The sequence below is a fragment of the Temnothorax americanus genome, unplaced genomic scaffold (genome assembly GCF_048541705.1).
Source record: "Temnothorax americanus isolate GAGA-0224 unplaced genomic scaffold, ASM4854170v1 Scaffold33, whole genome shotgun sequence".
Taxonomy (NCBI): Eukaryota; Metazoa; Arthropoda; class Insecta; order Hymenoptera; family Formicidae; genus Temnothorax; species Temnothorax americanus.
This window is the reverse complement of record NW_027509475.1, coordinates 1,531,889-1,547,557: the sequence shown is the minus strand read 5'-3', so window position 1 is coordinate 1,547,557 and position 15,669 is coordinate 1,531,889. Positions and strand designations below refer to the sequence as shown.

Here is a 15,669-nt window from a genome sequence, read left to right as displayed (position 1 = left end):
ATCGTTTCACCAGTCGCTCGTAGATTTGTAAATTCAACAATAAACGTTTTCTTTCTGTAAATAATTTAAAAAATAAATTATAATTTTGTCAGTTGCTCGTAGATTTGCAGTTGTATCGTACGTTGTTATCTTTTGCAATTAAAATTTATAATTCTGCACGTAACACTAATTACTTTAAATTTATTATTAAATCAGTAATTAATATACGTTTCAGAAAATTCAATAAACGCCCTCCTTTTCTCTATAAAAGATCATAAACCTTTTCTTCCTATCCCACTTTTCCACCCACGTTAGCCGAGAAAGAGACTCGTTATCGTGACGATTGCAGATTCCTCCTTTGTCACATGATTTTCTCTTTCGGCCGTATCACGCGCTAGAAAAGTCATCGTAATTCATCGCTCATCGCGTGCGAGTAAATAACGTCGAATTATCCAGGCGCGCGGCGAGAAGCGAGAACTCCTTACTCTCCTTAGAGCCGCTTCGCAACGCGTCGACGTCCGACGTCTAGGGGAAAGTTGGACGTCACCCGCCGCCACCACCGCCGCCACCGCCGCCGCGCCGTCGTCATCGTCGCCGCCGTCGCCGTCACCGTCGACAGAGCAAAGCGAGCGAGAGAGCCCGGTCTTCCTTCCGTTCCGCGCCACGACGTGTCGTGCCCGTGCCCCGTGCCCCGTGCCCCGTGCCGTGTCGTGCCGTGTCGTGCCGTGCCGTGCCGTGCACTCGTGCAGTGTCGTGTCACGTAGCGATCGAGCCAGGCAGCGTTTTCTCGGTCGCGCGACGTCGTAGGTCGTAGGGCACGCGAGGGAGAGAACGAGAAAGCGGAGCCGAGAAGGAAGGTATCGCGAGAGAGACAGAGAGAGTTGGCGAGCAGGACACTCGGCGCGAGACAACCACTCCACCTTCTCTACCCCTCGATCCGCTTCCCGTTCCACCGGCGCGAACATGAATGAGGAGTACGACGCGATCGTCCTCGGTACCGGCCTGAAGGAGTGCATCCTCTCGGGCATGCTCTCCGTCAGCGGCAAGCGGGTGCTCCACATCGACCGTAACAAGTACTACGGCGGCGAGTCGGCCTCCATCACGCCCCTAGAGGATCTGTTCAGGTGGGTATACTCGTGTATGTACTCTCGTTCGTCGGTCCGTCGTCGGCAAGACCCTTCGGTCCCGCCCCCTCCGCCCCTCATTTTCTCTCTCTCCCTCGAGCAGCGGGAAAACGCCTCGGAAGGAGGACGTCTCCGGCCATCGAACGCGATCCCTCGAACCGTTCGATAATGTTTCCGAACGTTTTACGTTACACGGTCGTTACACGAGCCCGCCCCTTCCCCTTTCCCCCCTTCATTCTTCCTTTCTTCCGCACCCCCTCTCCCTCCGGCGGGAAATCATGGTTGCCGACGACAGCTGGGGCGAGTTGACAGGATACGATTGCGAATATCGATCTGCTTTCCTTCCGCGATCGAAATCTCGCGGATCGATACGCAGGAAAGTAATAAAAAGGAGGAAAAAGCGGAGCCGCGGAGCCGGAGCGGGAGAAGGGCGGAAAGGATACGTTCCCGCGGGGAACGTGTCGTATCGTCTGAACTGCGCCGCATACGGGCGAGGGGGGAAGCGTATCGATTCTCGAGCCCGCATTCCCGCCGCGCGCGCGAATCGCTTGAACGTGGCCGCGCGCGCGTTTGATTATTGTTTTCTCTAAAGCGATTAGAATCGAGTCGGCGCGGCGCGGCGTCGAAACGCCAGGACCCCGCGCGTAACTTCCGCGGTTTCATTTCCAAGAATCGCGGTTACAACGGTAAGAAATATTGCAGGTTGCGGGACAACGACGCAGGACGCAGTCGGCAGTCGCTCCGTTTTGACGGAGCGCGCGACTTCCGGCGCGTTCTACGTGGAGATTGTCCACGAAATGAATTCTCATTCTGACGTCGCGTCGGCGAGATTAGCCGATCTCTGTTTCTCGCGTGTCGCACATTGCATTTTCTGCACTCGAAATGAAATGAAATGTCATGTAATTGCTCAGACAACGCAATTGAAGACTTTATTATTAACGACATTTTTAAGACATCTTATGTCTCAATTTTGAACATTGTGTTGTCTGGATGGACGTTGGACGGGCAAAAATAAACAGTACAAAAAGGTTCAACTATAGTTAGGTATTGCAGACCTAAACCAAGTTTCACTTGCGCTTTTGTTCTACTAAAAATGTGCGAAAATACTTGTAGAGGGGAGCAGATAGAGAATAGACGAGATTCCTGGCACGGAAATTAAACATATTTATTTATACATTGGGATTTTACAGCGGAAACTAACGCCGCATTTAACTCCGAATGCTCGACGCTAATTACGAATTCTGGTCGTTCAGTCGTTGCTACCAGACGAACGGCGGAAAGTTCGGTACCGTCGGCCTTCGCAACGGTTTCCGCACTCGAGTGTAGAAAGGAGAAGGAAGGGAGGAGAGGGAGAAAAAAGAGAATACTCCGTTCTCCCTCCCCTCGAAAGAACCGTTCGATTGAAATCGTTCGTCGCGGCGCTGCCGCGTAATGATTTGACACTCCGCGTTAAATTTTAAATTCTTCTCGGCAACTTCCTTCCACGATTTCGCCTACGGTTGTCTGGGACGTTATTTTAATTTTTAATTCGTTTTACATAACTTAGTATTTGTGTGAAATTATTATAATACAGTCGTAGAACAATGAAATAAAATTCTATTAATTAAACACTACGTGTAATATCTTCAAATTTTTTTTTTTAGATTTAAGTTAGTCCCAGTACTTGGCTAATAATCAATTTTATATTTATTTTTGCGCGATTAATTTTTTATTTAACACTATAGGACTATCAAGGAGATCAAAATGACGTTTGACATTTTTAAAAATAATTATTTATTTTTAAAATGTTGCAATTTTTGAAATTTTTTCTGACTTTTATTGAAATATACAGATCATGAATTTTATAAATTTGTTTTCTTTTTTTTTTATTTTGATCCCTTCGATAAAAATAGATATATGAGTAAATCTTCGGTAGTTTTAGTGCATGTTAATATCCTTGCGCATATTTACGCTTTTTCTAATTTTTCTGCTTCTTTCCTGTTTGCTTTTTTCATCTTTCCTCGAAACTTCTTTATTTCTTCCCGTTTTCTTTCACAATTTCTGTTTCTCTTTGTTGTTTATTATTGCGCGTTTTATCATTTGCGTTTTTCACCGTATATAGGCATGCGAACGGATTGATCGCGCCGACTGCGCCGTCAGCGATTGCCGATATATCCTCGATTGTTGAGAAACTCGCGATAAGCGACGATGGACAACACAAATCGACGTGATTCGGTACATTTCAACGAAACACAGAGATACGGGGACCCACACGCGCACGCGTATGGTTTATATACGCGCGTGTCAATTTGCTTATCGCGTAACGAGAGACATTTATCCATAATTCTTAACGATTCAATGCAAGCGAAATACCGCTGTTCTCGCATTTATCGCGTTACGGCACTAATTACGTAGGAAATACGATCGAACCTCTGACATCACCGGCGGCAATTACCCCTTCGCCGTCTCCTTCTCTTTTCTCTCCTCCGGTTACACGTACAATTTCCTCCGCGCGATTTCCGCATTACGCTAAATATACCAGCTTCCACCGTATCGATCTCTGACTCGAGTTAATCTCGTGGAAAAGCCAATTTATCGTTGCTTTCTACGTTCAATATTTTAACGCGGAAGAAAATATTTCTGTGTTAGGTATATCTCTTATCGTCATAAAACGTTCAATGTTAAATATTTGATCGAGCAGTATAGTTTCCTAGAATATTCCAACTTCAATTTTAATTTAGTTATTTATTCACGGAGTTTTTTTTCCTACCGTTACAGTGGAAACTGGACATCCTGTGTACATACAGCTGTACATGCAAGAGACGCGATCCGGAGGCCACGTTATTGCGATGGATAAGAGAGAAGAGAGATAATGCTCGAGATATAATAGCTCGGAATTGTTCCACATTTTTCGCATTTCTGCGACTTCGCCGCGTGAAACAATCGCGTAAACAAAAGGCGCGATAAAATGTCAAAAGTCCGCGCGATTAGGGTCTTCTACCTCCGACCTTTCGCCGACGTTGGTTTCGTAGGGACCGCATTCTGTCGAGAGGCGCGGCGTCACCTGAAAAGCGAGGAGAGGATATCCCGTTGCCGACACTTGTCGACGCTATCCCACTACAATTGCTTTGTCCGTTATGTTTCCTCGTACGTACAGCGTCGCGCGAGCATGAAAGTCCGTCCGAGGCGCGAGGGCAAGGCAATGAGGACTCCGCGCCGAATGCAGATGGAAAGCGGAACGACGGCCGTTCCGAAGATTGCACTTAATTACGTGCACCGCGTAAAAAAGAACCCGAGAAACGCGCGTCGAGCGTCCGACGACGACACGCGAGTTCCTGGTGGACTTTTCCGTCTACCTGCCTGCCTGCGGACGCGCCACGCGATTGGCGAATCCAATGAACCCGGACAGGTAGAAGAAGCGATTAAGCGGATAAACCGCTGTCGCCGCGCGACGTTCATTCCGCGTGTTGAGAGCGACGAATTTAAATGAAGTTCAAGATGAATCCGAGACGAAAATAAGACCGATCGATACGCGCGGATATCTTATCGCGAAGAACGGTCGGATGACTGTGGAACGCGTAATTTACGCTTCTGTAATACGGGCTCGCACCTTGCGCGTCATTGGGGACAGAGAGGAACCAATAACGAAATGCGGCCGACGGTGAACTCTCAATAAATTATCGCACGCGGCTAATCCTGCCTATATCACTGCCAATAAATTGCTGTCCTTGGATTCGCGTCGCGCTCGCGATATCGCTCAATCGTCATTTACGAACGTATAGTTGTCGGCGTGTGCGACGGGATGCAGGTTTGTGAATAACATTAAACACCGTGTGCCGACGCGGCAGCAGCTTGGTGCGAAAATAATTCTCTCTGATAATTCTCAGTTCGCGGTTTCTGTACGACAGATAAAGACCCACGGAAGCGGAAGCCCGACTCGAACTCTTTTAATTAACGAGTGATGAAAATTATCGATTAAACTAGGTCGACGCTTTGCGGTTTTGTCACTTGCATATCGCTCATTTGCTACAACAATGACATAACTCAGAAAACAAAATTTTCCAAAAACTAAGTTTGAATGTTTTGAATCATTAAAATTTTTAATATTATATACTTTTGAGTGTGATTTTGGTGCAATAACTGATTGTAGAGGAACAAAAATATCTAGTTATACATAGTTCTTTATTCAGTGTATTGGATTTTCACCCTCCTTTCGCAAACAGTTCAAAAATGACAATGTTTGAGTTATATCGTTGTAATGAGCGATATTTTCGTGACTCCGTCGTGGTTCGTGGTTAAAAGTTTCTTTGCGACAAATACCATAAGGGAATTAAAAACGAGGAGAGACATTTAACGTCCTTGATTACTCTAAAAAGCAACTACTTTAATTAAATGTAATTAAATTTAATTTCGCTTTATCGGAAGTTTTGTTGCACTTGCCATTATTTTAAAAGGATGTAATACACAATTTTATAATTTAGATAGATTAATTATCGTAGATATCCGCTTTTAATTATCGTATCTTGTGTCGTTTAGCAAGTTCAAGGCCCCAGCGCCGGACGAGAGCTATGGCCGCGGTCGGGATTGGAACGTTGACTTGATACCCAAATTCCTGATGGCGAATGGTCTTCTCGTCAAGCTGCTCATTCACACGGGCGTGACGCGTTACTTGGAGTTCAAGTCGGTGGAGGGCTCGTACGTATACAAGTCGGGCAAGATCTCGAAGGTGCCGATTGACCAGCAGGAGGCCCTCTCGAGCGATCTAATGGGCCTGTTTGAGAAGCGGCGGTTCCGCAGCTTTCTCATGTGGGTGCAAAACATGCAGGAGGAAGATCCTAAGTCGTGGGATGGTTTCGACCCCTTCAACAACAGCATGAGCGCGCTGTACAGCAAGTTCAGCCTGGATAAGAACACGCAGGACTTCACTGGACACGCATTAGCGTTGTACAGGTAATGAATGACGCAGATTGACTTTGTAGGGCGAGCACGTTGTCATAAAATTACAAAGAATCCATAAAATGGACGACGTTCGTCTCTCTGTTATTTTAAAGTGCGCTTTATAAAAATATACATTTGTTAATATTTATACATCCATCTTTAAAGAGTGTTCATATCTGTGTTTTAATCAGGGATGACGACTACATAGGCCAAACTGCGATAAATACCATCAGGAGGATCAAACTGTACAGCGACAGTTTAGCGCGGTACGGAAAATCGCCGTATCTCTATCCGATGTACGGTCTGGGCGAACTTCCTCAGGGATTCGCGCGTCTTAGCGCCATTTATGGCGGCACATACATGCTGGACAAGCCGATCGACGAAATTGTCATGAAAGACGGCAAGGTAGGTGTTGCATTTGTCGTATCTCTACAACTAAACGCGCACTTAGTCACTGCAACGCATTGTTGTTTCGTGCAGGTGGTCGGTGTCCGTTCCGGCGATGAGGTAGCTCAATGCAAACAAGTTTTTTGTGATCCCACATACGTATCTGATCGCGTGAAGAAGGTCGGTCAAGTGATAAGATGCATATGTCTCATGGATCATCCTATACCAAACACAGCTGACGCATTATCTACACAAATCATCATTCCTCAGAAACAGGTAATTATAATATTTTTATCACATGTATATACAAATATATAGATGATTCAATTATATGCGTGAACGTTGATGCAGTCTTTCCTTTAATTTCAATATTATAAAATCAAATAGGAAATCTTTTAAGTCATTTATTCGCATATATAAATGTGAATTTGTTATTATATATATATATATATATATATATATATATAAAAGCTTTGTCTTGTATCTTTAGTTAAATAAAAAAAATTTATTTTCTCAGGTCGGTCGTAGTTCCGACATATATGTGTCTCTCGTATCGCACACCCATCAAGTTGCGGCAAAAGGCTGGTTTATCGCCATGGTCTCGACCACGGTGGAGACGAAGAATCCAGAGATCGAGATTAAGCCCGGTCTGGACCTACTCGGCCCGATTAAACAGAAATTTATCAGCATCTCCGACTACATGGTGCCGGTAGACGACGGTCTCAACAGCCAGATATTCATATCCACCAGCTACGACGCCACCACGCACTTCGAGACCACCTGCTTAGACGTGCTCGACATATTCAAGCGCGCCACCGGCGAGGAGTTTGACTTCGACAAGGTCAAGAATGAACTCGGCGACGAGGATCAGTAACCGTAATCACGAAATGCGCGCGTGCATATATACCACACGACATTACAGGGAAATCGAAGCGCCCAGTGTATTCGCGTATTCGAGTAAAAAGGAAACATCGCTCGACGATTGCCGACCGCGTCGGTATGCGACAGTGTCTCAAGGCAGATACCACGGAACAAGTCACGCTGCGAGCAGACCTGTGCCTAATTATGTAAATTCTCTTTGATAGAGAATGAAAAACGGGAGGGGGGGCAAAGTTGGCTAAATTCTCTCTATCAAATTTCTCTCTCTGTCTCATTACTCTTCTAATCTCGCCCCGCTGTTCCTGCGACGTAGTCTTATTCGAAGCGCACGAATCCTCCACATTCGCACGGAAAGAAAAACTCTTGAACTCTATTTCTACGATTTCGAACATCGGATTATATAAGATTAGATCCTGTTACAAATTTATATTTTACACGAAACATTAATCCAATCTGCCAATATACATTCAAACAGAGAATAATAATAAAAGGAAATAAAGATAATTGTGAGACGTCCGTCACAGCGTATATACAATACCTATGTACCATATTTTAATGTATCGAAATAAGTGAAACGTTTATCGGCAGATTAAATTGTACAAAAAAATAGTCCACAGGTTCTGTAATACGTATGTATGTTGCTACAAAGGCTACGATACAATTGTTAAACTGACGATTGATTAACGGTACAATGTAAGTCTTATATCTCTGTTTAGATTAGCACCGATAATTCGCATAGATGTAGAGATACTTCTGAAAACTCTCGGTCGTTGTGAATCTGGAAAAGTTTACCAATATTTGGATGTTGATTTTAAGTTTATACATTGCATTTATCGTTTCGAACAAAATAATCGAGCAATGATTTAGTTTTATACGAATTGCCAAACGGCGGGCAAAAATATTCCAATTGATAACTTTCCCTTGCTTATTGACCGTGTAGCAAAATTAGGGATAGCAAGATATATAATGCGTTATTCGATGTATACTCGCGTGTATAATTGTAACTAATTGTTTCATCTTCCACATCCGTTTTTCTCATTTAAAAAAAACGCTTGTTTAGGAAACAGATCGTAACTATCGATAGGACGATTAGATATATCTTCAACTTCAACGTATGTTCAAAAACAGAGTTAGGAATAGGGAAGTCGCATGCTCATACACGCTTGAGACAAAGTTGGCGGCAAGTGGGGGGGGGGAAACGAAGAAAAAAAGTACGAAGGTCGATACCGAAACGTTTGAAACGAAGAAAGATATCCGGAGCGGCCAAGCATTTCATTATAGATATATTATAGATCTATATAGTATATATATTAAATATTACAAAAAGATATGTATACATATATATATATATTATAAATATGAGAAAATGGAGTCGTTGAAATATTGTTGTTTCATGTGAGCTAAGTGAGCTTGAAATCCGGAATACTTCATTTGCATAAGAAATCATTATTGTATTTGATAAGGAAAGGACGAGTGAGCGCGAACATTCGCATGTACATCGATCAATTAATTAACGGCGTATGCGCGTCGGAGAAGAAACGAATTAGCCGTTTTCCTAGATTCACGTTTTACTTGCACTCTCGCATGGGTTACGATGGCGCACACGCAATTTCACATTACGTACGAAAATCTGGTGAGGAAAACGGGTATAACGAACACTTGATTCAACTGCTAACGGATGATACGTCATTATCCATCAACTTGTAACACACGAGAGCTGAATGGAATAAACGATATTGTATTAACCGTGTACCTGTGCAATTTCGATTAGTTTAAAAAATCGAAGGACGCGAGGAATCTAATGCGAATAGTCACATTCAGGGCAAATTTTCATATATTGTGTTATATTTAACTAAGTTTTAAGACATACAGATTGTTGTCTCTACATCCCAAGATTGCGAGATCATTATGAATAACTGGCGAGGAAAATGTTTCGCCGGGAAGTTGCTTGGTCGCTAACAATTTGCCTTCCAGAAGATCGAATACTTTGAAGATGCCGTCTGTACATGCCACAAACATACATCCGTCTTCGCACCAAGGAGTCGCGAAAATAGGTGACTGCAGTTGTAACATATATTTCAATTTTGGCTCGTTTTTTTCAATTGTTCTTTGTGGCACTTCTAGATAATACAGATTTTTGTTATGACTAGCCAATATGACGTACTCGTCGCTCGTAGACTCGGGAGTCCATATCACAGGGTACGAAAATACGTTGCCGTGTATCACATATCGCCACATCTGCAATGACAAAAGTCAGAGTGGAATACATTGAGCGACAAAAGGAAGGAAGATGTACGTTTACCTGGCAATCGGTTTCGATATCGAAACAACACAGTGTTCCAGCTACAGAACAGAATAAGGCATATCCAGTCCGGAGAACAACAGGCGCGACGAATACTGGATTCAGCAATTTTCGTTTCCATGTGACACGTCCCGAAGATTGCTGTAAGGCCAGGCACGAGCCGTCTAATGTCCCGAAAAGAACCGAAGTCGATTGTTGATGCAAACAACCGGTAGCACAAATTCCACCTTGGCTCGCTTTAGTTTTCCAGATTTCACTACCATCCTGTAGGATGATATACTTTACAGATAAAACAGATAATTATCGTGTAATTTTAATTAATGACGTCGAAAACATAGATAATAATAATAGTGCTTATGCATCTACCTCTGTCGAAAGACAATATACATAGAAGTCGTAAGAACCCACGAATATCTTGCTCCCTTGCATGCACGTTATCGCCGTGCATTTAACCATGTCCTGCGTTTGAAACTTCCAAATTATGTCACCAGTTTTTAAATGGATACAGTAAATGTATCCGTCGTAACAGCCTACGATTAAAAACATTCATTATGTTACTTGTTAAATATTAATCGTTAAATTGCGATATCAACTTACCTACAACCCCGCGGAAATCTGCTAGGGCTAAAACGGAAGCTTCTATTCTATCTGGCAGTTTTATCTCATACGGCGCACTATCGGTGTTTAGCAAATTAGCAGTACATATAATGCCGGAATGTGAAGCGACTGTTGCGTACAATTCTGTTCTAAAAATTAACGAACATTATACGTACATATATTATTTTGGGTTTTAAATTCATGCGATCTCTGAAGTATTGATTAATATTAATCCTGAATATGTTTCATTAAAAAATAGTTTTCTTCATTCTTACGCGGAATAACGGTATATAGTTGGCGAAGCATCGACGCACTTCTGCAAGTTATAAGTTGCTAATACTTCAACGCTTGATATATTTTCCAAGAGAGATTTGATATTTTCTTCTGCATCGCCATAAATTTTTCCCCTGCATTTGTACCACTCATAAGAATGTTTCTCGTTTGACAATAGTGGAAGATTCTTTCGCGATGGTTTTGCTACACAATCTTCTGTAAATATCTTTTTGGGAAGACCATCATTGAGAGACATATCGATGGAACGACCGACAGCCTTGCCGCAATCTCGGTTAATTAAAATACTTTTGATATAATTGACACATTTGTCGAATGTAAAGTCTCTCAGCAACATACCAATTAATTCCGGAAACTCTATATTAAAAGCTTGAGCGGCAGCATTTGCCATCTGAAGCGCTGCTATTGATGTACCGCCTGCCATTAAAAAACCAACGTCTTTAGATTTTATATAATTGTTCCACAAATTTTCAAATATTTCATTCGCGTTGATGTGCAAATCATTTACATTAATAACTTCTGTTTCGGAATTTCTACACATATCTCTTAGTGATGCCTGGCAAATCTTTCCACTGGTAGTAAAGTTAAAGTGTTCCACTATAATTATCTTGTCAGGCTTATAGATCGGTGGTAATGTCTTTAAGTGCGACGTTATATCAGCTCTCAATTTAGAGAAATCCTCTTTCGTGTCTCTAGTAGATGAACATAGATATAATTTGTGGCTCTCTACGTCCCAAAACGTAGCACAATTTCGAACGAAGTTTAATTCCGTCGTGACTCTCTCGAGTTCTCGCAAGTTCAGCTTGCTCCCAAATCTTTTTACAATATTATTTCGTCTTCCTCTATAAAATATTCTATGGTGATCATCTGCCTAAAAAAATAGAAGTGACAAATTTGAATAGGCTCACCTTGTTATTGAAAACAATCTTGGATAAATAATGAAATTTATGATAATATATTACGTTCTCTGAGTAATTTATTTACAAATAAAACTTACTGAAACAATGTCGCCAGTATCGCGAAAAACTGGCTTGTTCAGATCTTCCTCAGTTTCATCTCCAACAATACAAATCCTCGTAGCACTTCCTATATTGAAGATACGTGAAAAATAGTTTATTTAAAAGTAAATTCCATAAAAATATGTCACACATATATTACTTAAAAACTAACCGATATAAAGAGTACCATCGCCCCTAATTATTACTTCATTATCTTCATTCCTGATTTGAAATACAGTTTCCGATAAAGGTTCACCTAGGCAAGGTTCATCTACATTGTTTTTGACGATTTCCTTAATACTAGACCAACACGATATTTCAGTTATGCCATAGATATTAAACAATCGTGTCTCATTCCGCGGATGACTAACTTCCAAAAGCAATTTCATGCTAGGGAACGGTTCACCACCCAAAAGAAGAATTCTCAGTTCAGAGTCTTTGCCCAAGATTGTTGTTTTCAAGTGTTTGGTGGACCACCGGTGGAAGAGGAGCGACGGAGTGATTTGAAGAACTGTTACACGAGCATAGAATATTTCCTCTAAGAGCCTAAAAAGCATTTATATCTCTGTACTATGAATTCTATGATTTCTTTTTAACATTGACTTATTAATATTTATTTACCTGACAGCCTCATTCTTTAATGCTTTCGAAACCATAAATAGGGTTGCAGCACAACAAAGGCTTAAAAAAATTTCGATAATACTAGGATCAAATGTAAAATTTGTCAGCTGTGCGATTTTATCAGAGTTCGTTACATCCAGGATTTTCTTTAAATCTGTAATATTAGGCAATATACAGAGATGCGGCACTCTGATAATTTTTGGTGCTCCAGTTGATCCCGAAGTGGCAATTGCATATGCAAAATGATACCATTTCTTATTATTGATATTTTTTTGAACGTCCATTAATTTTGTCAAATATACTGACTGTCCATGAATATCGAATTGATGTACGATCTCTTTCTTAGGTGTTACAGATCTCGTAAAAATATATTTTGCATTTGTAGAGGCCAATATCTCTGTACATGCCAACGGATCTGTAGGTACATTGAAGAAAGCATGTCCGCTGTCGAGGATTCTGTCAAAAAGTGAATTCGAGATAAATATTCATAACAACAAGTTATCTAATTAAGGATATCTGATACAACTGTATCTATTTTAAATACTAAGAATAATTATACTTTACCCAAGCATTAGAGAAGGCACGCAGCACTCCGAGATGTCAAAGTCAATACCAATAAATTCAGGACACTCTATACATTTCAAGTGACTAGAAATTGTTTCCTTCGTTGCTTTCAGTTCTCTGTAACTTATGATCTTAACATTTTCTAAATCGTGATATTCTATAGCTGTTTTATCAAGATAAAGCCAATTGCACACGTCATGTAGAGCTTGCGAATCATTTCTGTCATCTTGTACTTTTAGTCTTTTAGTACAATTAGCTAAAAGAATGTAAGAAATATTGATAAATAACACCGTATATTGTATGTGCATTTAAAAACCAATATTACTTTTGGTAATTATTTAGTTTAGGGGCCTCACCTAAAAAAATGAAGCCCCCCCCCCCCCCCCCCCGCGTGTGTGTGTATGCATAACATCTACAATTTAATATAGTCAGGATAAATTAATAGATTTTATTATTTTATCCTGACTATCCTGACTATATTAAATTGTAGATGTTATGCATACACACACACACACGCGCGCGCGCGCGCGGGGGTGCAAGGGGGGCCCAGGGGGGCCTTCGGCCCCCCTCCCGCACCCACCTCCGCTGGTAGGCAGCGTGATCTCGCTTTAGAACTTAAAGTACATACATGCTAAATAAGGTGCTTTCCAGTTAACGACACAAGTCGACACAAGCGTCATTCTATCTTTGTTGCTCACTAGATGTTGAAAAGAGACAGATTGACGCTTTATTGTGTCGACTTGAGTCACTAAATGAAAAGCACACATATTGTAAAATAAAATTATAAAGCACATGCATGGAAGGGTGCAGGGGGCTTCGCCCCTCCCTCCCCCCCCCCGCCCACGCATGTACTTTGATATATTATATTAGATATATTATATTGAAAGCTAATTGTAAGTGATATGTCTGCGGCGGAGCCCCTTCCCCGCCTATTTGTCTATGTACACATATCAGAAAATTACTACAAAACTTTGACCAAGACACAAAACGCACGCCACGCAATAATGTTAGGTATAATAGAGTTTAGGTATGTAATATATTGTCAGGAAAAGTTAATAGATTTATTAATCCACAGCATGGTATTCTATAACATCTACAATTAAATGTAGTGAATGTAGTAGTGACATTAATATTGATACATTAATGTACTGATGTAGAAAATAGTACTACATAAAAAATGAGCACAAGAAACGTATCCCTAAGCAGTGCTGGTACTTGGTTCGTCGGATGTTTCTGGCTGGTCCTCAAAAGTGTATGTCGGAGGATATAATTCTGCGATGACATCAAAGAAGTTTTCTATACGCTCCAAGCGGCTATAGGCGCGTTTGAAGAGATATTCGCACAAATGTTCAAGGAGAACATGATCCTCCCTGGTTCCGTACCTTGGGATATTTCCACGAACCTCTCTCCAAACACGCTCTATATGCTGCGTATGCGTGCCTATAGATTTAAAAAATATATTAGAACAATATACAAATAAACAGTAATAATATAATTAACCATGGCAAAAAGTTCTCACCAGTTTCAGGATCGACGAAGTTGTATGAGTGGTTTACTGTCAGATGTTGGAAGCCTTCGTTGTTTAAACAATTATAGGACTTCCAACAATCTGACACGATGGTAGTGCCTGGCAATATCCACTCCTTGATACACGCCAGAAGTGTCTGTTCAGTTCGATCCTGTACTGGCATGATGAAAATTTTCTTTGTGTCTCGCTCATATCCTCCAAAAATCCAGTGGTCTCTTATGAGCCGACCACGATTGTACTTTCTTTTGCCAATTTTTGCTTCATTGATTTCTACCGTGCGTCCTGGACCACCAAGTTTATCACTATGTTTTTCAGCCCAGAACACACAGGCCTGTAAGAAGAAATAATATTATTAATATTTTGTTTCATACATTTTACACACGTGTGTGTGTGTGTGTGTGTGTGTGTGTGTGTGTGTGTGTGTGTGTATTTATGAAGATATGTTAAAAAATATAATTACCTCTCGGCAAAAATTGAACCAGTCAACAATCGTGACCGACGAAACTCCAGTTTCACCCTGTGTGTCATCTTGACGTGGATGTTTCAACATTAAAAAGCAAGCAACAATTTTGCATATTGTTGCCACGTCAAGATGACTTTTTCCAAACCAAGTACCAGCTTTGGCACTTTTCTTGAAATTGCACTGCTTCGACACACGTTTCTTGTGCTGATTTTTTACGTAGTACCGTCTTCTACATCGGTACATTAATGTTTCTTTATCAATATTAATGTCCCTATTACATTCATTACATTTAATTGTAGACATTAAAACACCATGTTCGATTAAAAATTCTATTAACTTATCCTGACAATATGTCAGATGCCCGAACTCTATTAAGCTTAACATTATTGCGTGGCAACGTGGTGTGCAATTTCGCGTCTAACAACAGGCGATTTTTGACTGTTTTTGGCGTGACTCTGGCTGGTATAAGCAATCAAAAAGTACCCCAAACTGCACCAGAACCAATAGCAACCACCGATACCAACTTTGGTATATGTACCAAACCATACCAAACGATCGCCAAAAATCGTCTAATAATGACATTGTCGCGCTTTATTTGTTTTACATCGTTTCTTTTAAATACGTATTTAAAATTGGCGCACTTTTGCATGCGTGTGCGGCCACTGGAACTAAATAATTACCTTGCTTTTTATTAAAAATAAGGCAAATCTATAATTACATATAAATATATAGTTGCTTGTATCGGTACTCACTTGCTTGGCTCATAGTACAGATTTAACGTATTCACTGGCACTTACATTTAAAAAATGTATTTCTTTGGCGATCAAGCATATAGTAAAATAATTTTTTTCATAATAAAATGGATAAAATCAGGAGATATTAAACATTTGTTCAAATTGAGCCCCATTGCAGGTTATGTTTTGACACTGAGGTTAGGAAATGTGGGTTCTCAACTTGCAATAAGCCTGTTCTTTTTTAGCTGAATTTCTCGCACGGTTTATCTTCCCTCTTTTTCTTTT

At 41.1% G+C, this 15,669-nt stretch overlaps 2 protein-coding genes across 6 annotated transcripts; one reads left to right on the top strand and one right to left on the bottom strand.

Moving 5' to 3' along the window:
- Positions 1–572: 572 nt before the first annotated feature.
- On the top strand, positions 573–8,478 carry Gdi (GDP dissociation inhibitor). Its single transcript, XM_077413676.1, has 5 exons — positions 573–1,103; positions 5,619–6,032; positions 6,212–6,425; positions 6,501–6,683; positions 6,925–8,478. The coding sequence occupies exons 1-5, from the start codon at positions 943–945 to the stop codon at positions 7,279–7,281; spliced, it is 1,329 nt and encodes a 442-aa protein (XP_077269802.1). The 5' UTR covers positions 573–942; the 3' UTR covers positions 7,282–8,478.
- Positions 8,479–8,536: 58 nt separating this feature from the next.
- Positions 8,537–15,603, bottom strand: Aasdh (Aminoadipate-semialdehyde dehydrogenase). 5 transcript variants are annotated; one of them, XM_077413668.1, is made up of 10 exons: positions 15,448–15,603; positions 12,660–12,915; positions 12,096–12,551; positions 11,647–12,020; positions 11,474–11,562; positions 10,461–11,347; positions 10,186–10,334; positions 9,955–10,118; positions 9,589–9,867; positions 8,537–9,524 (listed from the first exon to the last, which is right to left on the bottom strand). In XM_077413668.1, exons 1-10 carry the CDS (start codon positions 15,479–15,481, stop codon positions 9,135–9,137), a joined length of 3,078 nt encoding a protein of 1,025 aa, XP_077269794.1. In that variant the 5' UTR covers positions 15,482–15,603; the 3' UTR covers positions 8,537–9,134. The 5 variants fall into 5 exon arrangements, with proteins under 5 accessions (XP_077269794.1, XP_077269796.1, XP_077269795.1 ...); XM_077413670.1 differs by having other exon boundaries at positions 15,403–15,602; XM_077413669.1 differs by having other exon boundaries at positions 9,589–9,852; positions 15,448–15,602.
- Positions 15,604–15,669: the final 66 nt, after the last annotated feature.

Coding starts and splice junctions, on each gene's coding strand:
- Gdi (XM_077413676.1), top strand. CDS start 943: ATGAATGAGGAGTACGACGCGATCGTCCTCGGTACCGGCCTGAAGGAG. Junction 6,426..6,500: donor TTGTCATGAAAGACGGCAAG/GTAGGTGTTGCA, acceptor TGTTTCGTGCAG/GTGGTCGGTGTCCGTTCCGG. Junction 6,684..6,924: donor TCATCATTCCTCAGAAACAG/GTAATTATAATA, acceptor TTATTTTCTCAG/GTCGGTCGTAGTTCCGACAT.
- Aasdh (XM_077413668.1), bottom strand. CDS start 15,481: ATGCTTGATCGCCAAAGAAATACATTTTTTAAAT. Junction 12,916..15,447: donor AAGAAATACATTTTTTAAAT/GTAAGTGCCAGT, acceptor ACATTCTTTTAG/CTAATTGTACTAAAAGACTA. Junction 12,021..12,095: donor TTAAAGAATGAGGCTGTCAG/GTAAATAAATAT, acceptor AATGCTTTTTAG/GCTCTTAGAGGAAATATTCT.